The 24397-nt window shown below is 49.2% G+C and overlaps 1 protein-coding gene across 6 annotated transcripts in view; it reads right to left on the minus strand.

Annotated features, from left to right (window-relative positions):
- The window catches only part of NHS (NHS actin remodeling regulator), a 343065-nt gene that overhangs the window by 82599 nt on the left and 236069 nt on the right, over positions 1–24397 (minus strand). The window contains exon 1 of one of the 6 annotated variants that reach the window (XM_059050774.2): positions 22462–22762. The exons of 3 other annotated variants lie outside the window; for them this stretch is intronic. In XM_059050774.2, coding sequence (XP_058906757.1) covers positions 22462–22495 — 34 coding nt within the window. In that variant the 5' untranslated portion in view covers positions 22496–22762. Of the gene's footprint in view, positions 1–3475; positions 4415–4457; positions 4587–22461; positions 22763–24397 lie in introns of those variants that run through there. 2 more of the 6 variants (XM_067022945.1, XM_067022944.1) reach the window with 2 other exon arrangements.

The following is a 24397-nucleotide window of genomic DNA, read 5'->3' on the forward strand; positions in this document are numbered from 1 at the left end:
ATAGACCAGTGCCTGGCTCATCTGAGCCTAACTCTAAGTGGTTCTATAGTAAAAAACAAAAGAAAGAAAAAAAAAAAGAAAAAAAAATTAAACAACTCACATGGACTTTAAGTTATACAAATAGCTGTTTTTAGTGACTGTACAAGATGAAGGCTATCTAGGGACTGTATATCAGCTTTCTGAAACTACAGCCTATATAACTGTTTCCATAAGAGGGCAGAGTGAACAGAGCATGGCAGAAGGAGCACTGTGCCAAGAGATGGAGACCTACATTCTAACTGCAGCCCTGCCGTGACCTAGCTGTGTCGCACTGGGCAAGTGATCTATAACATGGGGGATAATACAATGACCTTGCCTAAAGAGGCTAGACCAGATGGTCCCTCTAGGAACCTTTTATGTCTCAACAATACCTTTCCAAATCCTGAGACAGGAAAGGGCAAGTGGAATTACCACCGTTTTAAAGATGGAGATATGTATTTGGCCACGTGACTTGCCCAGAGCCAAATCCAGTCCCAAAGTAGAGCAAAACAGGGGCATCTTCCATGCCAGAGAGCTTACTGCTGCGGCACAGACTACATGTCCCAGCTTCCCTTGCAGTTTGATGTGGCCATGTGATTGAGTTCTGGCCAGTGGAATGTGGGTGGTGATGAGGGGTGCTATTTCCAGTCCTCCGTGCTGTGCTCTCTCTTTCCCCTTCTGCTGGCTAGATACAGAGGAACCCAGGAGGGACTCCAAGGCCCTAGGGGATAGCAGAGCTGCAAGAGGGCATGAGACCAGGTTCCTGGTCATCACAAGCCAAAAGTTGATTAGACTCTATATGATTAAAAAAAAAAAAAAAACTGCATTGTGTTAACATCCTGAGATCTGGGACTTACTTGTTACAGTATTCCCTAATCCGTACACTCAGTGTGAGTCTCTAGTTAATTGCTGATTCAGGTTCTGAGCTTCAAGGAAGCAGCCTTTTTCTGTTTAAGCACAAGAGATCACTGACACCTTATTTGTACAGGCAGAGCCAAGACAATGAAGTCTTTAGGAAATCTGAATCCCAACTCATGGCCCTCCCATGGGCTCTTCTCACGGTGCCACAGAGTTAGCTACTGTTGCACTGGGCCTTTTGGCTACACTGAATCATCAGTAATCTTGCATCTTCTGTAGGGAACACAAAGATGAGGGACATTTTAAAGATAAACCAGCAAATATTCTCCAGCCTCTAATAGAAGACTAATCAGGAATGATTAGAGGATTTATCAGAGGTGCTTTGTTTCCTGGTCTCTTCCTTCTCCCAAATCAAACTCTATTTTAATATTGTCCCAATGATTATATTTCTGACCTACCTACAGAAAATAAAGGTAAAACTTTAAAATCAAAATTCTCTTTGAAAAGGAGGAGAGAATCACCCAGTAGGTTCCATCTTGAATAGAGAACTGATGGTGGTAATTTACACCTTCCCTCCTAAATTCCCACACTCTTTAGTTTATTTCTTTCACGGTTAAAAAGTTAGGCATTTACATTTTTTTTTCAGCCGTTACCAATGCATTTTTGCAAAAAAAAAAAAAAAAAAAAAAATCCCATCATTCAACCAGATCAAGAACAGATGGGGCCTTTTTTCTTCAAGCTGGACTTTGCCATCTTTGCTGCCAAAGAAAAGGCGAACATGGGGGAAATTAAGGCTTTTGAAAAAATAAATAACGGGAGAGCCCTGGCAGGCTCAAGGGATCCAGAACCCACAGGAGGAGATCTGAGCTTCCCACCATCCACTAGGGTCAATGAAGTCCTCAGTCCCTTCCTGTCTCCCTTCCATGTGGTACCTTCCCCATCAGCTGGGGGCGGTCCCCTTCTGACAGACTGGGTACCTCTCAGTTACCAAGAAGAGATTCCTCACTCAACTGTCCAGGGATTTCCATCTGGAAAAGAAAGAGCGGCACCCCAGCTACTATCTGCACCCAGGAAGCTGGCATGATTTAAGCACCACCTGGACCCTTTGGTCCCTCTGTATTCTGGGCCAAACTCCTTTGGGGGGAGTGGCCTGCTGGCTCCTAGGCACAGAGGAGGAAGCCCCACATATGGCTAGGCAGAACTCAGAGGGAATGTAAAGCTGCAGATACCCATGGCTGGGGGCTGGGGAGGGGTCTCTGTCTGGACTCCCATCCCCCAATCTTGCAGCCCAGTTGCTTAGGACCTCACATAGGGATGGATGGGCTGCTGCTCTCTCACACAGACCAGCTTCCTAGCATCCCCACCCTGTCCTGAGACTGGTGGCCGAACTGCTCTGAAGGATGTGTGGACCTGGTCACAGGCTGTCTGGGGGCCCAGTGTGGCTCACCCTCGCGCAGCTGGGAAGGGAGACCCCATCCCCGTAATAGTGGGGTCAAGCTAAGCTGCATCTCCAGCCACAGGGTATTTTTAGACGCTGTTATCTTTGTCTTGCACACAAGCAGCTGTGAAAAACAAACTGGTGACCAGGAGGCACGAAACTATAAAATGAAAACCTCATAAAGCAAGAGCTCCCAAACTCAAGAGCAGAGGACACTATGGCTAAAACACTGCGCACCATCATGGCGGGCCTGCTTAATCTTCCCCTGAGGGGGCACCAGGTGGGGCTTTGCTCTTTTACTGTCCACCCATTCCTGGCCTGGCAGGCCCTGGGCAGGTCCAGCTTTGGCCCACCAGCCGGCAGGGCTAGTCAGCCAGCAGCCCTACTCACGCCCACAGACGGTGACCCCGGTGGACAGGTGTGCCAAGGGAGCAGGCTTGATGGGTTTAACACTGCCACAAAAGGAAAAGCTCCAGCTCTCTCGCCTCTCTTTTCCAGCTCATCCTTAATAGTCCATTTGCCTTACAGCATCACAGCCAGCTCCATGACAGTGAAACCCCTGCACAGGCAGAATGTCACCCAACACCAAGTGGCAGGGCAGGAAAACAGGATGGGACACCAAGAGGTATCTCCAACTTCTCCCTAGCCCTCAGAGCTCTTGGAAGGCCGAGCCTCAGGGTGCCCTCTCACTTAACAGTGCCCTCGAGTCCCTGTCGCCACCAGACCAGGCAACCCCTGCAGCCCCCTCCACCCAGCTAGTAAAGACCCTGGCAGCCGCGTGGAAGAGTGCCGCCCCTCCCCAAAACCCGGGCTGGGGGGTGGGGAGGAGGCGGCAAACTTGAAAACTGCAGCTGCAATATGCTTTTAAAAAAAAATTAAAAGACCCCTGAAAGCCAGAGAGGCTCCCCTCCTCCCTTGGAGCTACGTGCGGTCCACCTTGACCGGCCGCTCACCCTCACTCTGCTCTGCCAAGGGAACCCGGCTCTCACACCTCAGCCGGGGTTATTTCCTCTGAGGCTAGCGCGCGGCGGGGCTGTAGCTCTTCCTTCGTCCGTTCCCTAAGTTCACCCACCACCCAGAGGTGTGAAAAATTAGTTTAAAATGATGTCACCTACCCATACTCCCTCCCCCCCCCCCACGCTGGTCCCATCTCAAACACACCCGCGTGGCCTGGGCTGTGAGTCGCAGAGCATCCCGGGGGGTTACGGTGGGGCGCCGCGCCGAGGCTAGCCTCCCCGGGTGCCCGATCAGGCTCAGGCTCGGGCTCGGCCCTGGGAAGCCCGCCGGCGCATCGTTCCCCCGCTGCAGAAATCCTACCGCCCGTGCGCCCTGGGCGCGCCGCCGGGCCCCGCGCCGGCTCCCCAGGAATGCGGCCGTCAGGTGAGGTAGGCATGCGTGCCGGCTCCGCAGCGAAGCAGCAAGCTGGCTGGGGCGCTGGGCTCGCGATCTGCCTCTTCTCCCTCTCCCGGCAAAGGAGAGGCCTCTCGGGGGCTTTTCAGCGCCTCGTTGCGTTAGGACCGCATTCCCCCTTCCTTTTCCTTGTTATCTTAGTATCTGCTTCAGATGCAAAAAGGGAGATCGCAGGAGTCCATGCCCAGCTCCAGCCAAACTCGGTCCACAGGCTGACAGAGAATTATGAATGGATGCTGCCTTCTGATGAGGAAGTCGACTGGGGAGGTCTCTGCGCACGGCGCACTCCATCAAAGCCGGGGCATTGGCCCCTCCACTGCTTGAATGCTGCAGGCAGAGACACCTAATTGACCACTGGGAAATCAGGTGCCGGGAGACCTGGGCGGGACGTAGCCCCAGGGCCACGCTGGGGAGCGCCTTGCCTGTGTAGACAGCTTCGATTTACAGCCCAGTGAATGGAGGGGACTGCGGCAGCCAAACCTCCCGGGCAGCAGGCACGGCTGCACCAACGCTCTGCAGACAGCCGCCCAGCTCTGTGAGCATCTCCTGGCTCCACTGGGCTAAAGGGAACCTGCTAAAAATAATCCGTCCCCTGCTGCCAGCCGCAGTGAGCTGCAGGACTCAGACCCCAACCCCAAACTCGGTGGGCGCGCGGGAGCCGGCCACGACGCGGGCCCTGTACACTGAGACGAGCGGGGGGCTGCGGAGGATCCCGGATCCGGATTTCTGGTACCTGTGCGTTTCCTTCTCCGGCAGCGCGACCGCTGGTGCTGCGCGTTACCCATGCCCAGAGTGGCGGCGGACTCGGCACATCACCATCAAGCTGGACCGACCGCGGCTGCTCAGCACCGCACCCCCGTGGCTCCCTTCTCACCTCCCGGCTCCCTGGTCTCTGGCCAACATCAGCGGCAGAGGAATCAGAGACGCCGATCGTGCCAACTCCTCCAGCCGGGGCAACAGGGAGGACAGAGACTGGCGTGGAGCATGTGCCCACGCGCTTAACAGGATTAGAGCGGCCCGAATATTGTAACATTGCGTCCCCTCCCCCTAGTCATCTCCGAAACCTCGCAGACTAGACACAAGTCACCCTGCCCAGGCTTAAAAACACTGCAAAGACAGTGCCTTCCCAGCGACGTGCTAATCTCCAGGGAAGGGTAATTAAACCAGTTCTGAGGATGAACCAGGGTTAAAAGCCATGGCAGTGTGTGCCCGTGCCTTAGGCTGGCACGTTCTCTATATAACAACCACATGCACAAGACAGAGAGCCATTTAGGGCCACGTAAAACACAACACTTATGGGATATATCCTAATATATAACAAGGGAAAAACCAGTGAATGAAATTATCCAAAATGTGCCTTGTGGGAGGCAGTTGTTGGTAATTTGTCTTGATGCCTTGGAAACCCATTTAGGGAAAACTTGACTATTTTTTGACCAGGCTACCTATTTTCAAATGGGGAGATTTATGCCCTGGGCAGATTTGCATGCCAGAGCAGTACTGCGTCCACGAGGCCCCTGACTCTTCCATAATTCACAAATTGTGGTGAAACACTCGACTTGCCAAGGTCACAAGAAATCACAGGGTTTGCGCAAGCACTGGTAGAGAGTATTTCCTAATTGGCATTACTATGAATTATGACTGTGGTCACATAAAGTACCACATGCAACCCAAGTTAGTCTGGGTTGGCTGCTCTCCTCTGACCCCACTCACACCAACCTCCTCGGAGGGCTGCCAGCCTCCAGCAGAGACTGGAGAATGTGGCTGGAGTCCTCCCTGGAAGACAGAGCGTGGCTAGGTCAGGAAGGATGAAGTGGGAGGAGATGGCACTGTCACTCCCCCAGTGAGGCTGAGAAATCATGAACCCCAAAGTTTAAGGGGTGGGTAGGCAAAGGAAAAGAGCCCACCAGAGAGAGAGACAGAGAGAGAGAGAGAGAGAGAGAGAGACAGAGAGACAGAGAGAGAGAGAGAGGAGTCAGAGAGACAGCAGACAAGGAGGGAGGGAGGGCCCCCTCTTAGAAACTGAGGGACCAAAGGGTTTCATGAAGGCAGCATGAGCAAGCATGCCAGACGTCACTGAGGGGTCAGTGGGGGCAGTGCCCACCACTCCTTAGTCTCCAGGAGCCCTAGTGGAGTGGCCACGGGGGCTGTGGGGTGGGCGGGGAGGCTGGTCAGAGCTGCTGAAAAGAAAAGGGAAGTCTTTCCCTTCGACTTGCTCATCAAAGGACCAGCAGCACCCGGGAGCCCGTTAAAGGTGCACAGAGAGCTCCGGGACAGACTCCACTAGGGCATGGGGAGCCCCGCCATGTGTGGACTCAAACCGCTCAGGCCCTGAAATGAGAGTTTATGTTCAGACAAGCAAAATGGCCACCCTCTAGGGCGATCCCTGGCAAGATCATGGGCAGCTGGGGGCCAAGGAGATGAACCGCGTTGCTCCGGGTTTTCGGGGCTGCTCTATCGAGGGAGGGCCTTGGCAGGGAGGCCTGCAGAACTCTATTAAGTGATCTTTACAATAGTGAGGTTGTTGTTAACAGTGGTGATGAAAATAATGATATAACTAGATTACTTACATCTGGATAAGGTTTTAGCAAGTCCTGTGGTATAGAGAAAAAAAAAAAAAAAGAGAGAGAGAGGAAAAAAAAAAAAACCCCAAACAACCCTGGACTTTGGTCCCAGAAAGACTCGTGTTTGAATCCTAGCTCCTCCACTCTTAGCACTATGGCCTTTGGAAAATCATCTGACTTCCCTGAACCCTGGTTTCCTCACTTGTAAAATGCAAACAGGAATGCCTAACTTATAGGGTTGTTAGGAAGAGGAACTACAATAATAGATACAAAGCACCATGATGGTGCCTGGCACATAATAAAAGGCCAGTGAAGGTAGCTCCTTCCTTGAGACCTTCCCGCACATGCTCACATTGTAGCTTTTCTGAGTTCCCTACCCCCTTTATGGTAGTTAGGGTCCCTGATGCTTCCTGTGGCTTGACGGTCCAAAAAGAAGTATTTATCGAACATCTCTTAGATGCGAGCTACTGTGCTGGGTTCTGGCGGGGACGGAGCAGACTCTGGGCCCTGCTGGAGCTGGCATTCTAAGGGCGGAGTTTACATCCCAGCCCATGTGGGTGTCCTGCTTGTTTTTTTCTGTAAGCCAAGGGTACCAGGTCTCAGGAGGAAAAGAACTGCAAATGTGTCCTCCCTTTAGGACAGTGATGATCTAGAGCAGGCATCAGCAAACTCCTTCCGTAAAGGACCAGATAATAAATATTTCAGGCTCTGCAAGCCATGTGATCTCCGCTGCCGTGACTCCACTCTGCTGTTATAGCTCAAAAAGCGTAAATGAATGGATGTGGCTGTGTTCCAATAAAATTTTATGCACAGAACAGACGCGTGTGGGGGTGGGGATTTGGCCTGAGGGCCCTGGTTTGCCAGCCTCTGATCCTTCAGTATGACTCAGGACAGGACTCTTCCCTTTAACTAGTATTACCAGGAAGTGTGTAAGTCTACATAGGTGATTTTCCATACAATTCAAGTTTATCCAACCAAGAGCAGTTTACTGAAGCTCCTTGTTGTGTTAGAGCATAGTTTATACTTTCCCCGGGAAGAGACTGGCTAGTTAGTTGTTCAGCAAACTGTCTCTGTATTTCTCCTCCAGCCAGGCTCCCTCACACTCAGGTGCAGCCGTGTAACTGTGTGCTAGCCAGTGGGATGTGGGCAAGGGCTGTGTGCCTCCAGGTCTGGCGCAGAAAAGCTCCTGCCCGTTCCTACACACACTCCCTTCTCTCCCCCGCAGGAGGAACACAGAGGCTCTACAGGGTGGAAGAACCCCAAGATGGAAGGCGCCTGGGTACCAAATGACTGCATGGCGCCCTGCACTGGACTGCAGTGTGAGAAAGAAGCCACTGAAATGTTGGGGGTGGATTACCAGAATTAGCCTACCTTGAACAATTCACTTTCCTATCTCTTTAATCAGATGATACAAAACACAATTTAATGCTTTGCTGATTACTTAGGGTGTTTATTAAGAAGGCTTATTATTGGTATCTATGGCAACGCATTTCAAAAACTCCTTTCTGGATTTCCAAGCTCTTTCCCTGATGTTTCGTCTCCACTGTCATTCCTCTCTCACCCTTCTTCTAGGTCCTTCCCCATAGTTTGAACCCACGGTGGGCTGAGGAAAACAGACACCACGGCTGGGTCACATCTGCCCATTGAAGAAGAGTTACTAGTGGTCTGAGCGAGAACCTAAGTGAGAGAGCACGTGGGCTTGCTGACCACTATTTGCAGACTTGGGAAGCGCCTTCCACTTACTTTCAGGCTTAGTGCTGTGTTCCAGAGAGCTGAAGTTACCGGAAGCTCAGCATCTCTGAAAAGAGTGGGGCATTTTGGTACTGTCTAGCCTACAGATTTTCAAAGCTTTAATTCTAGTAGTCATCTTGGGGGGAAGCTACAATAAACGTTCTAATTCTGTCCCTTGACATTCACGGGCTATTCAACTTTCAAAATACTGTCACTTCCTGATTTTCTACACATAGAGGATATCCGTCATATGCCCCAAATCTGTTTTAAACTCACCTTTCCTGCTTAATTATTTTGTTGACACCTATCTTATAGGAACTGGAAGAATCGACTGGAAAAGGCTCAAAAATTTTACTCCTGTTCCAGAGGTGGTATATTATCTTTATATCTTGGGACAATTTACCAAGGAAACCCACCCAGCTGTGCTTTAGACCTGGTCTTTGGATTATTCTGATAGGTGGGGATGCGGTCCTTTCCCAGCATGAAGTGGGCAGCAGGAGACACACTAGTGGGGCAGGTCAAGGGGAGAGATTTGGGGAGAGGCCTACAGATGCCACATACCCTGACAGTCTGATTTCACTCTTTTATTGAAAGAACCAAGATGACCGTATGTAAGTGATCCTTTTGGTCCGTTTCTTCATCTACGGAACAAGGAGGGTGGAGATGATCTGGGAAGTTTTCGCCAGGTCTCTTGCGCCGGAAGCCTATTGTTCTATGAAACCTGGAACCAGCACCACCTTCTGAAATGATTCCTCATCATCAGTTCTGATTTCTTCTTGCCATTTCTGCTACTCATCCAGAACTGACCACCCTACACGTAAATTTCAGCACCAGCAAGGGCGATGGTATGTTCTGGGATCCGCCCAGCCTGGGTAACCTTTCTGCCCCAGGCTGCCCTTGTTGGTGGCCTTGGGGATCCCAATTCTAGCTCCACTCTCCACGATACACACCCTCTCCATGTTTCCCTAAGGCTTTACTCTCTTTGGCTCCCATGCTAGAAACCCAGTTCGGCCGGCCAAGTTGATTTCCCTGGAGCAAGTTGGAGGTCCCTGCACAGCCATGGTTGCGGCGGAGCCTTACTCCTCGTCTCTCCTATTAGCAGCGGCAGCCCCCGCTCACTGCTCACAGGAGACCCCGCGACTTGCACAAGAAATCACTGCTATAAAGTGGCTCACTCGCTCATAAGGAACTATGTGTTTATTCATATATATTTTATGTCATAACACATGTAAATTAATCTCAGGGCCCAGCTACCCAAGCTAGTATCTGTATGGCTGCCTGTATAAAATTTCTCTCTCAAAATTCTCAAAACCATCTGGCATCAACTACTGTATTGTGACCTGTTAAAATAAGTAACAGCTGTGATAATCCCTCTCGATTTATGGCAAGCTATAAAGCTTTGCATATACTGGCAATGCATATAAAATAATAAATAAAACCATTATCATTCTGTGCTGTCTTGATGGGAATTATGATGATTTCGCCAAAATGGAGCCCCGTGGAAGGCATTAGAGAAGCACAGGTTTTGCCCAGTCTGGCCTGCTTTAAGCCCCCAAAGACCAACCTCACTATCTAGAGCTCCTAGATGTCTGCAAGCTTTATCCAATGTAGATGCATCCTTTCTGAGAGAACATCATTCCCATCATCATTTCAAAGCCTTCTTTTCTGCAGGTGAGTTTCCAGAATTCCTCAGCGTATCCAGACCGTAAAGAAAACCAACCTATGCACAATTCAAAAATGTGAAATAATTGGTAGCACCAAAACTAAGAATTGTCTTGGAACTGGTAGCTGTAAGCTTATGTTTACAAATACTGCCAAGATCCCAGGTTGAGAAATACTGTATCACGGTCATCTCTCTAAAATATACAGTATGTGGAAAAAGAAAAACTGGTAGCTGGCAGAGAAAGCAACTGGGCAGCTTTGAGTCTAAGTCGAAGTTACTACATCCACTGCATATGAATTTCAAAAAATTAAGGGGATGGGGAAGGAAACTAGCATGAAATGGCTCTTTACTATGTACCGGGTGTTATACCATAACCTCATTTAATCCTCACAACAGCCCTATGCCTTAGGTGTTACTATTCCTGTTTTATGGTTGAGGAAGCTGATGCTTAGAGAGGTTAAGTGACTTGTCCAAGGCCATCCGGCTAAAAGTTGGGGAGATGGGAGTTTGAACTTGGATCTGTCTGATTCCAACGTTCATGCTCCTTCCACCTCACCACACTGCCTTTTGGAGAGCTGTTCACAATCTTTTAACACTATGACCCACATGGTAGATAGTGTTTACACGGATCACTCATTGTCATGGCCACGGGCAATTCCTACTCCTTCTGTCCCACTTACAAAGTCTATTTGAATGCAGGTGAGAGCTACCTTATTACTGGAAGAACTCTAAATCCATTTTTTTAAAACATCTTTATTGGAGTATAATTGCTTTACAATGGTGTGTTAGTTTCTGCTGTACAACAAAGTGCATCAGCTATATGTATACATATATCCCCATATCTCTTCCCTCTTGCGCCACCCTCCCTATCCCACCCCTCTAGGTGGTCACAAAGCGCCGAGCTGATCTCCCTGTGCTGTGCGGCTGCTTCCCACTGGCTATCTACTTTACATTTGGGAGTGTATGTATGTCCGTGCCACTCTCTCACTTCGTCCCAGCTTACCCTTCCCCCTCCCCGTGTCCTCAGGTCCATTCTCTATGTCTGCATCTTTATTCCTGTCCTGCCCCTAGGTTCTGGGCATATACCCTGAGAAAACCATAATTCAAACAGAGTCATGTACTACAATGTTCACTGCAGCACTGTTTACAATAGCCAGGACATGGAAGCAACCTAAGTGTCCATCGAGAGAAGAAGAGATAAAGAAGATGCGGCACATACGTACAATGGAATATTACTCAGCCATAGAAAGAAACGAAACTGAGTTATCTGTAGTGAGGTGGATGGACCTGGAGTCTGTCCTACAGAGTGAAGTAAGTCAGAAGGAGAAAAACAAATACCGTATGCTAACACATATATATGGAATCCAAATCCATTTTAATTTACATATTTTAAAAACTGCAAATTTTAAAATTTGCTCTTCCCATCAAAAGGTGGAATCTATTTCTCCACCCTGAATCTGAGCAGGCCTTGTGACTTAATTTGGCCAACAGAATGTAGTGGCAGTGACATTGAACCTGTTCTGAGCCTAGGCCTCAAGATGCGTTCTAACTTCTACTTCTGCTGATCTTGGTGCCTCTACCCAGGCTTACTGTCAGAAGGCTGGGCTAGGCTATTCCGTTGCTTGACGAGACACATGGGGCCCACTTTCCCCCGCATTCTGACCCATAGCCTGCTAACCACCAGACATGTGAATGAGGCCACCCTAGGGCATCTAGTGCCGACTGAGTGACTACAGACACAGAAGCAAGCCCTGCAGGGCTCAACCATAAGGACCACCCATTAAATTTTCAGCCACTAAATACTGGGGTGTTTTGTGACACAGAAAAGACCAACTGAGGCAGCTCATTAAATGTTTAACCACTTGTCAAAACAGATACTAAGGGTTGAGAATTGTTCATTTAAGTGCAGATATCAATAAACGAAAACCTTCTGTAAAAAAACTAATTTCTTTTTGGTGGGTCCAAATATTGCCATAGCTCAAAGTCTTCACATCATCTCACTTATTTGTCACGGCACTCTCATCCCGTGAAAATGCCAATTCAGAGACGCTTCCTATGAATAGCCTTCAGTCCCAGAAACCCACCTTCCCTCCTCAGTCCTGGGCTTGTCAGGCTGATGTTGGGTCACGTGATTTGGGGAAAAGACTCGCCAAGGGGAGTGGCCCAGAGCCACCCTCAAGAGTCGATCAGTGGATAGAAGAAAGTGAAGGAGAGAGGATGTGTTCAACCCCAGAACCCCCTCAGGGAAAAAGAGGAGTAACGCCCTGGAACAAGAAGAACTACAGTGTATTAGGGTGCGGTGTCAGTTTTGTAATATTCAACAACAACGGTCATGGCTGTCTTCTTAAGAAGACAGGGTATCCAAAGACACAGGCGGGCAGGGGAAAGAGATGCATACCCTTCTCCTTCCCACACACCTGGGAAAGTTACAGATGGAGACCCTCAAAAGGAAAAAAAGAAGGGCTTCCCCGGTGGCGCAGTGGTTGAGAGTCCGCCTGCCGATGCAGGGGACGCGGGTTCGTGCCCCAGTCCGGGAGGATCCCACATGCCGCGGAGCGGCTGGGCCCGTGAGCCGTGGCCGCTGCGCCTGCGCGTCCGGAGCCTGTGCTCCGCAACGGGAGAGGCCGCAACGGTGAGAGGCCCGCGAACCGCAAAAGAAAAAAAGCCCTTTCTTTTGAAGAAAATGCTGGAACGTTACATATGAGTTGATTATTCAGCTATCTTCACATGTGGATGCCTGGGCTTTTTTCTTTTCTAATTTTCTTAGTAAACCTGGGAACCTTTGAACTTTGACTAATTTTTCTTTCTCTCGGCGTCCTCTAGTTATACAAACACAAAAAATAATTACAGAGGCAGTATTTACATCTATACACCTATGGTTTTTTCATTTGGTATTTACAGTGCTGAGTGGATGAATTAATTTAGTTTATTTTACTTCTTGGGAAAAAGTGTATGTGATGAAAAGGGGTCCCTGTTAGTTGACTCTGGCAAGGTTTTATAAGGAGCATATAAAGGAAAAGGAGAAAGAAAGAAACCTTCTTTGTAGCTCTGTGAACATATGTTGGTCTGTACCCTCAATGATTTTTCTACATTTGTGGTTCAACACGTACTAATTATGTTCCAGGAAAGGGGATGTTTTACCGAGAAACTTTATGAATTAAAAAAAAAAAAAAAAAAAAAACCTTCTCTATAACAGTGTTTGAAGCTTCTCCCAGGTCAGGTTCTGACCCTGCTTCCCAAAAGCTTTGCCCAGTTTAAGAACATGGATTCAGGCTCTGGGCTGGGACCTCCATGAGCTGCCTTCCAGGTGGAATCAGAACTGAAACATCCAGATCAGAGGCAACAGAAAAAATAGTTATTACGTGCCCAACTGGGAGGGAAGGTTTCTTCATTTAAGGATGGGGTCAAGTTGAACAACAGAAAGAGAAAAGACCGGGTGCACTCCCTATGATGTACCAGAAGCTACACTAGAGGAGCCAGCTGGAGTGTGACACAGAGGACAATTGAGGCATGGTTTGGCCTGTTCTTGCAGGGTGTTTCATTTCTACGAAGAGTAACTGATTTCTAAAGAAGGAAGGGTACCACTGGGAAGTTTCTGAAGAATCATCTCATAATAAATGGACCATGTGTTGAAAGTTGCTTTGCACAGAGGAGCTCCTTTGCTCAAATATTTATTAAGAAACTTAAGATTTTTTTAAAAAATTTTTTTAAAGGAGAGATAATAGATGCTTCAGGTGTTCATTTGTCTGAACCTGAGAGAAACAAAGAGTTTTAGGATCATACAGAGGCAAATGTCAGTAGGATGTGTAAGAATGAATGTTTCTGGCTTCCTGGGATGTACATTACACACCCAAAGTAGCCCAATGATGATGCTGGTAGAACCCGAGAGACCCGAAGGAAGGACCCATCTGAGGTCATCCCTGACCACTCCAGTGATTCTGGATGTCACTTTGTGACTCTGGCTTTAGGCCTCCTTCCCCTTCCCTCAGGCTGTGGGCAGTAAGCCCTATAAACTGAAGCTTGAATACAGTCAGTCTCCAGCCTCAGAGTGTTCCAGAGCTCATCTCTAAGTTTTTCTTTTTAATTCAACACAAATTTTCCCATGGAAAAGAAATGACAAATAGCGTTTAGAGTTCCAAGTTTGCCCATCAAGGCTTCTTTCTTCCACAGTATTGCTGGGGAAATATGCATTTGCCATGAACAAGAGTGGAAAACAATACCGGTATCATGGTAGTGAATAAATGTTAACATAACTCCAGAAGATGGTTTGAAAAATTAATCTTAAATGCCAGTGCCCAATGAAATGCAAGAATAACTAGACAGAAGAGTGGGCTGATGGAGACCTTGGGGTCTACAACTGGAGTGTCTTATCTCTTTGAGGATTAATAACACTGGTTCTATATTATGCCCAAGATCACTAGAAAGATTCATTCAAGAAAAATTTTTTGAGCATCTAAAATCTTATAAATATTATAGCAGAGATGGAAGACCTAGTCCCTGCTCTGAAGAAGCTCATAGAACAGCCGACTAGAAAGACACTGTGCTATACACGGTTTTCAGAGTGACCTACACGTACTCCCGAGATACAGTGTGTTGTGTCTGAGGGTTCAGGAAGCCACAGGATAAATGTGGGGACTCTTCCTGGACCACTAGTTCTACTCAATAATTATTTGGGGGGAGATTGTTTTATATTAAACAATGTAGAGAAGAGTGCAGATTTTATAGATGCATACAATTGCAAAGAAATCTTAAAGATCTCTGGAAGGCTGCTTTGGGCTACGCCTGAGTCTACCCGTCTCCATCTCCACCTTAGGGGTACTAGTTTATCCTCTGCCTGCCCTTGGAAGCACCACTAAAATATAGGCATGTAGAGCATACGGGCTACGGAAGGAGAGATGTCAAAACCCCCCTGGGCAATTTCTGGAAGGGCTTCCCAAGGAAGGTGATGCTTAAGCCAAGGCTTCCAAATGGACTCGGATGAAACTGGTCACAAAAACATTCTAGGGAGGGAACAGTGTATACCGGCCTGGGGGTGTGTGAGACGGTGATGTGATGAGAAAATGCAAACAATTTTGCACGGCTGAAACTCCCGGCTGGTGTAGGGAACTTCAGAGACACATGCATTTTCAACTCAAAGGGCTAGAAAGGCTGATGAGTCCAGGAGTTCTCTGTTCTAACCAACAGGTAGTGCTGTCAGCACAGAGCAGCTGGGTAGCTATCCAGAGCAAGTGGCCCTGGGAACTCTGGGAAAGCAGATGATGGTACGAAGATGGCCACGTGTAGAAGGGAGACATTTACAATCAGATTTTTGCAACTCCAGGAAGAGCTGTAATCATACCTGCTACTTGTTACTTAGCTCAAAAACTTTGAATGAGGTAAAGTATAATAATCCCTGCAGACACCTTCACCGGGTCGCTGAAGTCAGGACATCAGAGGACAGACTATCCCCTTTCGCACCACTGAGAAACAACATCTGAACTACTGACACTTGCAAGCAGCGGTGTGGGAAAGCCTGCATTGTAACTCCTTGACCTGCCACCACCTCTAGCACTTGTTAATCCATCACCTTTTATGATTCCAGAAGACATTTACAACCCTCTCCTAGGAAATGAATATTTGGACAATATGTCCCTGATAAACAATGCTGCGTAATAAATATATCGGTTACAGGCAGTCAAGTTAACTAGCTTAGGAACTGAACGAGAAAGTCAAAGGCCTTACCTACTCCACTCCTGTTTTCTGAAGACAGGGGACACTACTGGTTCTGTCCCTTGTCTGACACCTCAGCTCACAGTCTCATATTTTGGTCGGGGCCATCTCTGCTGATCGGTTTTTGCTCCTTCAAATAAAAACTAAGTTTCCTTCACTTTGGATGACCTAAGCAGAGACTGGAGCGTAAGCCATAGCACATCTTTTAACTCTTAACCTGTATGATAACCTGAAAACATCACTCCCACACTTAGTTCGGAGTCATTATTTTCAAATCCTTACAGGCAGTAAAACCTGGTGGTAAAAAGCCTGGGCTTTGGAACCAGACAGACATGCGTCCAAGTCCTGGCTCTGTATCGTCTGAGCTGTAATCTTGGGCAAGTTATGTAAATACCCGAAGCCTCATTTTCCTCATCTAGGGAACGAGCATAATTGTGCCTGCCTCAGAGGGTTGTGATGAGGAGCGACCGTGACAGAGCACACAATAAGGGGTCATTAAATGACTTTTAATATTAACATCCTGGTTTTCCCCAACCTCTGGGCCCCAAATCTCCTCAGCCCCCAATGTCAATGGACAGACCCCTCTCAAAAACATTATATTAACCATTTATGATGCAAAGTACTTAGCCTTCTATTGTAACTGCTAAACTTTAGAAGAAATAAGTTTCATGGCTTCTTTCCAGAAATACCTCTCCTTGGTGACCCAAATGAAACCACAGGAGGATAAACAGATTAGAAGAAAAAAAATATCGAGTGAATATTTTTTGAAGTTGCTGAAATGAGTTGTTGAAAACAAAGACCCAAGAGAAATGCTAGCATAAGCCATTGGTTTTATATTTATACCTCCACGCAAATATCCACCCACTACAGAAAGTATAAACCAGTGTATAAGGTGTTATATTGAGAAATGGAGTAGCGTTAAAAACGTCTGTTGATACTTGGTTGAATCTGCTTTCATTTTGCCAGAGGTGAACTAATATTGACCAAAGTCGGCCAAGATATGAAAGATGAGAGTCAAGTCTCAGAAAAAGGGGTAAAATTAGAGGGTAAAGGACCTCTAATAGCCTCCCTTCCCTAGGAAGGACCCTGCAAGTTTTACTCATGACACCATCTCCGGATGTGCTCTGTGCCTTATTTTCATTACATCATTCAGTCTTCACAACAAGCCTACGAGATTTTGCAAAGGAACCTCAGCTTAGAGAGCTATGACCCTGGAATGCTTCTCCTGGCCAACAAATTCCTACCAATCCATCAAAGTAAATCTCACCTCCTTCAAGGAGCCTCCTTCCCTTTCCCTCTTCACCTCCTCCATCCCTCATTCACTTTCTCTTCAATCATTCTGAAGCTTGGTTTGTTTGTTTGTTTTTTAATAGACAGGCTTGGACTCGTAGTCATACACCAGTTTGGTTTGACTGCTCTTTCACCGAGTGCTGGTTGGGTCTTTGGATGTGGCTACAATACCTTAAAGGTAGGGTGAGTCCTCAGTTTTGCCCCCAATATAGGGCAGGATGTAGGGAGATTCTGTACCTACAGAGTCTGATCCAGGCCTAGATATCTATTAAACTGCAATGAGTTGGATTTTCGCCTTTTACCAAGTTTCAAATTTCATACTTATTTTCTTCTTGATACTCTGGACCAAGGGTAGAGAAATGTCACCGTTGTACAGAGAGTTCCAGCCACAAGAATGCTGTGGAACAGGAAAGGAAGTCATTTTTTATCATTGAACTCAAAAGCTTCTCTTCTTATATGAATCAAGGGTATATCTTATCTGCCAGTGATTTCTTTTGAGTCCATGAGTGGCTGGGTGTAAAAAAAAAAAAAAAAAAAAAAAAAAAAGCAGCGGCAGCAGCAGAAGCAAGTAAATGCCGTGAGGAGAGAGGCAGAAGGGAAAAATAAAAAGGCTAATCAAGAAAAGCTACAAGTCAACTTCTTTTCAAGGAAAAGCATTCAACACACAATTAATCTTAATTCTCCCAGCTGGCCATTTTGCTTGCTTTCCAAGGTAGCTGTGGAAAGTACCAGAAACCCGTGGCCCCCATCATCACCCCTGACTTTCGGAGCAGGAGCTACAGGCTTGCATTCATTGGGATGAGTAATTTATTAACCATTTCAGCCAAGGGCCCTGTGGCTGTTGATGTGTGCCCCTGGCCTGTTCTCAAGCATATCCTTACTTCAAAATTAATCATCCAGCTCTATCTTGCTGGTGAAGGTTTCCAGGGATCAAAACTTAGATGGAAGGGGGATATCCTAGTTGTTAAAGGCCAAATGCCATCCATGGCAAGCATAACACAACGACGAGGTGGTGAGAGAAGAGTGATTTACTCTATCTTTACGAATAAATCAAAACCTCTTCCTCACTCTGTTGTAGAGTGGGGGCCAGAAGTGAGCAAAGATAACATTCCTGGGAGGCCTCAGTTCGTCAAAGCTGAGGAAACATTTGCATCTTTCCCCTTATTGGTGTTTGACATTTGGCCTCTGGATGCTGAAGAACCAGTCCTGTGATTCAGATGTGAGAGGATATGGCTGAGATGAATTCCCTTCCACATCTCCTTTCTGCCATTTTGGGAGCCAGTGGTTGTTACCACACTCAAGGTCAGTGAGTTACAGCCACATGCAAGGCCAGCATCCCTCAGGAGAGGAGACTTTCTCAGTATCCCCGCTGACCCAAAAAGAGGCACCCAGGAGGGAGAGAGCCAGGCTACCCGACAGAGTATTCAGAAGCACAGGTCAGCTTCAGAGAAGACCCAAAGATTCTGCCTTAATCACAGACAAGTAACTTCCACGTAAGTTTACATACAGACGGGTTGTGCAGCGTAGAGTGTGGACAGCAGATTACACTTGCTTCTGGCTTTCTGCAGCCTTAGCCCTCCCTAATCTTACCATCTCCTCTACCTCCCCGTCACCCCCCCCCCCCGCCCCGCCTTAGAGAAGGCAAGAATCAATCCCAAGCAAATAGGCTTTGATTTTCTGCAAAATACTGACTCTATAAAAGATGTTTCACTTGGTTTTAGAAACTAGGTACTTCTTTTTTAGTTTTGAAGATCATCAGAGTGACCTCATTCTATCGTGTTCTCAAAAACAAGACAAAACACACAAGCAAACAAGCAAAAAAAAAACCCCCCACAAACAAAAATCCACCCCAAACTTGATACACCTTAACCTATTTACCCTAACGTAGTCAGTTCAAAGGTCCCCTGCTCCATCGGCTACACTTGGCCTGCCATGCCACACCCGACGAGGGAGACTTGTTCCCTTCATCCTGTGGCTGGGCCCTGAGGTACTGTGACCAGCCTTTCTGGTGCTCATGGGTCAGTATCCTCCTGACTTGGAAGTGCTCAGGGGCAGAACAGTGTCTTAGTCACGTCTGAGGCCCACAGCCAAGCCTGGTGCCCTGCACAGAGATGCTGCTCCATAAAGTTTACCTCCCCCGGTGCTCGCCTCCTTCAAGGCCCTGGCCATGCCAAGCAGTCAAGGTCCTTACAGAGCGGGAAGTGACCTAGTTGGGTAGCCGGGAAAGAAGCCAGGTCTGGGACAGAGCAGCTCAAATATTCTACTGAGGAACATTCCACAAGGGACAGAGACTAAGAAATTTTGGAGGAATTTCTCAATGGTGAATTTCTGTGTTATGCCGAGTTTTTTCCAAGCTAGCCTCAGCATGTCCAGTGTAACACTTGGCTGCAAGCCCTTCCCTAGGCACACTGTTGGTATTTTCATGTCCCATCTGCTAGCGCCTCTGGAGGACATTAGGATAAGTGGGTTGATCCAGAAAAGATGCCCACTCTCCTGGCCCTCTGCCTAAGACATGCAAATAGAGAGCAGCTTCCCAGCCATGAAGCTTTTGCCTGTGCCACAGGCATGTTATTTTAAATAGGATTATTATCCACAGCTACTATGGATGGAGCAGTTACTAGGTGAGCTATGCTAAGTCCTTTGCCTGCATTCTTTCATTTCATCCTCATTTAAAGAATACACAAGGCAGATTTTCACCATCTCTATTTTAGAAATAAGGAAGTTGCAATCCTGTAACTTGACCAAAGTCACACAACTGATAAATGGCAGAGTACGGATTCAAATCCAGATCTGGCAGATACTAAAGCATCCCCACACCATAGGCTGCCTCTCATAAAACCTAACTATCTAGAGGATGAAACCCTTAACAACGAGCCCACAGAGTAAAACCAATGGAAATTACCAAAGCTGTACTCTGAGGTAAATTTATAGCTATCAATTCTCATATTTATTTCTTAAATTAAGGATTCAACTTAAGAAATAGAAAAAAAAGTTTAAAATCTCAAGTAAGTGGATATAAAACCAGATAAATGAATTAAAAATGGGAAACACCAATAAAATGGACAAAACAGACTCTGTCATAAGATGGCGGCAGTCTACACCTCACTCCCTCTGAATGTGGAGTTCCCAGGAACGAACCAATGGACCTGAGCTGACATTCATACCGATGTGAAAGCTTCGCTACTGGTAAATATGAACGCCCAGAGATCGGGGCATAAATAATGGCAATAGCTGTTGGGCCCTCTGGCCCCTGACTAGGGGTTGGCGTAGGGGTCTGGGCCCTAAGAGCTTGCCTGACCAGCTTAAGTGGTTCTCACACCTGCCCAAGCCACCATGACACCCAACAGGAGCCTGAAGCTTGAGTCCCACTCTCCTCTCCTCCTGAAGACCACACTATCCCATTGAAGTCTACCCAGATATAGCTTATCAGCTACAGGATCTACCATGGTCAGCACATGGCTGTGCCTGCCTCTGGGTTGGGGAGATTCAGCAGGGGCTGAGGAGGAAAGAAAGCAGAGAGTTTTATTTTTCCCGGAATTATTCCTGTGCTTATAAGGCAATCGTATGAAACAACTGTTCCATGGCTTTAAATCTAGTAAATAAAACTCTCTTTGAGATTCCCGTTTGAAAGACGGGGAAGAGGAGAGTAACCGTACTGTTTACGTAATAAACACACACCCCAAGCGATTACATTTTTAGGATGAAACCTGGTGTAATAAAATTTGTGTTGAAGCAAAAGGCAGTCAGTTTCCCCCCAGCTTTTATTGTGCCGAATGCAATATCTGCCAAGTCCTACGTGGAGGCATCTTTGATTAAGAGCCTGGTCTCCCCACTTGTGAGCTGTCCGCAGCCGGCGGGGGTGCTATGACCTTGCTGCAACTAATGCCAGAAGATGGCCAAGTTCACAAAACGCCAGCGGCTCTGAGAAGTCTGAGCCCTCTGCCATGTGGCCCTGCAACCTTCTCCAATCCCTCCGTGGCCTGCCAGCAACCCCCGTGCCTTGGAAGTTTCCAGTCTGTGCTCAAGGAGAAAGATGGGGAAAAGACCTTTAGGACGGCTTGACCCAGTTTTCCTTGGAGACCTGAAGATCTCCCTTAGTCCTCTGACACCCCCTCCCATTACTCAGTCCTTCCAGCCTGGTGACCCTACCGGGCTGTTCACTCTCCCCAGAATCCACTGACCCTCATGAAAATGTGTGAAGTTAGGTCCTGAATTGTCTCACTCGGTCCCCCGAGGGAAAGTGGGGGGTTAGAGTGGGAGCGAACTTCTTCCTCCTTACCTAAGGCAGCGGTTCTCAACCCTGGCTAAACACTGGACTCCATCGGGGGAGCTTTGAAAGAAACGCACTGATGCCTGGGTCCATCCCCAGAGGTTCTGACTGAATTGGCCTGAGGTGTGGCCTGCACATCAAATAATGCTTATTTATCGTCAGCGTATACGATATTTGAGATGCGGATTGAACAAGGCCGCCACCCCCCAAATTCGGAAGCCGCGACGCCCGGCCGGAAGCAGCTGACACGGGTTCAGTGGCGCCCACCAGAAGCTGCCTGGTCCACAGGCCTGTTTCCGCCCCCTCAGCACACCTGGAAAAGCAACTCAGACGGACTGCTGTCAGCCGGCAGGGCGGAACACCACTGTCACCCCACTGTCACCGCGCAGGGCTGCGGGCGCCCATGCCGGAAGTGGTCAGGCCGACGCGTGGTCCCTAGAGCGTGGCCACGCACTGCCTCAGTCTCCGCAGAGACAGTGGAGGCAAAGGTGCACTCAGGTGGCTAGGCCGGGCCAAGGAGAGCGCCGGCTGGAGCCGTGACGTGACGTCGTGACGTCATGACGTCACTCAGCCGCCCCTGCTCTGCTGAGTGCTCCCCGTGACGAGGATGGTGGTGGCGTGTCTAGAAGAAATGTAAGAAACGCACCGTCCCTGCCACGCAGGAGCCCGAGGTAAAATGGAAGGAGTAACCACGGTGCGGGACGAGTGCTGCAAACAGTTCAACACTTTTCCAACGGGTTCAGCTGGGTGGCGGACCTTATGTAGCGAAGAGCTATCGGGAAGGAGGGTTTAGGACCAAAGAAGTCAAGATGGCCCCGAGTAGGTTAAGGCCACTGAAGGTGGAATAGAAACTAGACATTGGGGAACTCGGGTCTGGGGACTCCCCGTACAGGGCTGTCTGGGGGCCACAGGCAGAGAAAGAAATCTCTGTGTGTGTGATCTCAGGGAGAGGGCAGGATACTGAGGAGTTCCAACAAGACAGCGGGGGCGGGGTGATGGAGGAGAAGCGAGGGCCCGGCAGGCCAGGCCCAGCGCCAGCCGGTGCAGGACGCGGGGCCGAGCCGAGCTGAGCCTCCCCCCGCCGCCCAGGCCAGAGCGTGAGAGTCCTGCCCTGACCGCACCTTGGGATACCCTCTGGGCCCTCTTGGAAGACAGGCCACCGTCAGAGCAGAAGAGGAGGAGGAAGAAAGGCTTGTCCTCTCTGTCTGAAGTGGTCCGGCACCTCAGAAGGAACCCAAAGTTGCCAAGTTGGCCAGCCAGAAAGAACGACCCGAAGTCCCCAGAGCTTAGGAGCCGCTGAGCACAAACATGAAGGTCATCCCTGAGGGTCAGGCATGGCCTCCCTTGCTCACGTCTGTTCCTCTGAAAGGGCTCGCTTTCTCCTCGTTCCCCCCAGAATAGGACGCTGCTGCAGCACGAGCCCCTCTCCCATCAGGCCGGCCTCTCCCCCCCCCCAACACGCCGGCTCCCCTTCCCCTTTGTCTTGCCAGGAAATGCTGCAAACCCCAAATACCTGCATTCTTGGGCATGCAGCAGGCGAGAGGCATGCTTGGATTCCCGCTCTGCTTCTTAAGGACGGGCCTTTTCTTTCATCCAAAGCCCTCCTGGAGTCCCAGGGAGCTGAAAGCTGATCTGCTTAAGTCGGCAGGCAGAGCAGGGGGGGTGGGAGGGCGAGAGAGGGCAACCTTCGGCAAGGAGGGTGGCAGATTTTCACACAACATCTGCGCTGCCTCCGGGACTCCCCCCTGGAGGGGGAGATGGTCTCACCCAAGTGCTGGGCCAGCTGCTAATCCCTCCGGGGTTCACTTGAATGGCAAATCAGGACTCCAGGGCAGCCTCGACACACCCTGTCTCCAGAGGAGGGGCTTAGCTGCACTCTCCTTCCTCAGCCCTGGAGGAGTTCCCAAAGCAGTGGTACTTTTTTACAGCCTCCCTGCTCCAAGTGCAATATAGGCCAGGGAGTCAGCAGCACTGGCCTCACTTGGGAGCTGGCGAGAAATGCAGACTCCCAGGCCCTGCCAGTTGGAGAAGCTCTGCCACGTGCCACGTGGCTATGGCAACTGTTAGCACGCCGCCAGAGACAGGAAGCTGGCCAAACACTAACACTCAGGGAGCCACAGCAGCCCAGCCCCGGTGCCAACTGTCCAGCCGCGAGAAGGGATACACCCCATCCCATCACCCCACGGCTGCCCCACGTCGCTCCCCTCCCCCCACCCTCCTCACCAGGCTGGGGCTGGTTCACTTGGCTGTGAAAAAATGCTAGGTTGGTGCGAGGCCGAGCCCTTCAACAGGTCTGCAAATATTTGCGCACACGCTGAAAGGATGAGGGGCAGGATACAACTGAAGTCTGCTCTTTGCAGGTTGCAAATCAATATCGGATCCCCTCCCAGGCCCAGCGCACACACCACCTGTATCAACATGTCAGACTCTTGCGAGGCCAATAACAACAGTAATAGTACATGGCAAGTATCTGCGAGCCCTTTCACAGACATCAGCCATCCTGGAGCCTGTTCAGATCGTCCTCTTGGCAAGAAAGGGAGAAGTCAGAGACTTCGACCGCTTTGCTCTCACAGCCTTTATGTCACCCCAGCACATGATTCACCACCCCGCTGAACCCAGCAACTGAATCCACGCACAAAAGCTGGAGGGAGGAGAGAAACAAAGGAGAGAAATGAAGGGAACGTCCGAGAAGGGCGTTTGTTCTGCAGTCCAGAGAGAACGCTGAACCCACCAACAGCGTCAGCTGCCCTCTCCTGCCCCATAACCATGAGGAGCGAGAGCTAGGATGGGCGACTTCGTGTCTGAAGAGGAAGTGCTGGGTGCGAGGCTTGGGATGCGCTAGGACAGCCCAAATCAACAGAGAGTCTGCCTGGAACCCGGAGCCACACCGATTCCTCAGCCTTCCAAGCACCTGTGAACAGCAGCAGTGTCTGGCCTGGCCCTCGCCCTCTCGAATCCTGAGCGCTGGACAGAAGGGAGAGGGAAAGCCAGCCAGGGAGGAAGAGAGGGAGCAGAGAGGGCGGAGGGTGGCCCTGCGCCTTCCCGGGATTCGCGCGCGCCCGTAAAAGCGCTCACGGTGGGCTTCTGAGTCGAAAAGCAAGCTAACAAAGTATTTAAAAACCTCTGGGGGCTTCCCTGGTGGCGCAGTGGTTGAGAGTCCGCCTGCCGATACAGGGGACGCGGGCTCGTGCCCCGGTCCGGGAAGATCCCACGTGCCGCGGAGCGGCTGGGCCCGTGAGCCGTGGCCGCTGAGCCTGCGCGTCCGGAGCCTGAGCTCCGCAACGGGAGAGGCCGCAGCAGTGAGAGGCCCGCGTACAGCAAAAAGAAAAAAAACAACAAAAAAACCACCTTTGGATTCCCAGTCTTGCCTCAGACAACAATCACTCATAAAAAGACTCATGGATGGAAGGAAATGAGGCCGTTGTTTTATTTTCTATGGGAAGTCATAT

The sequence above is a fragment of the Kogia breviceps genome, chromosome X (genome assembly GCF_026419965.1).
Source record: "Kogia breviceps isolate mKogBre1 chromosome X, mKogBre1 haplotype 1, whole genome shotgun sequence".
Taxonomy (NCBI): Eukaryota; Metazoa; Chordata; class Mammalia; order Artiodactyla; family Physeteridae; genus Kogia; species Kogia breviceps.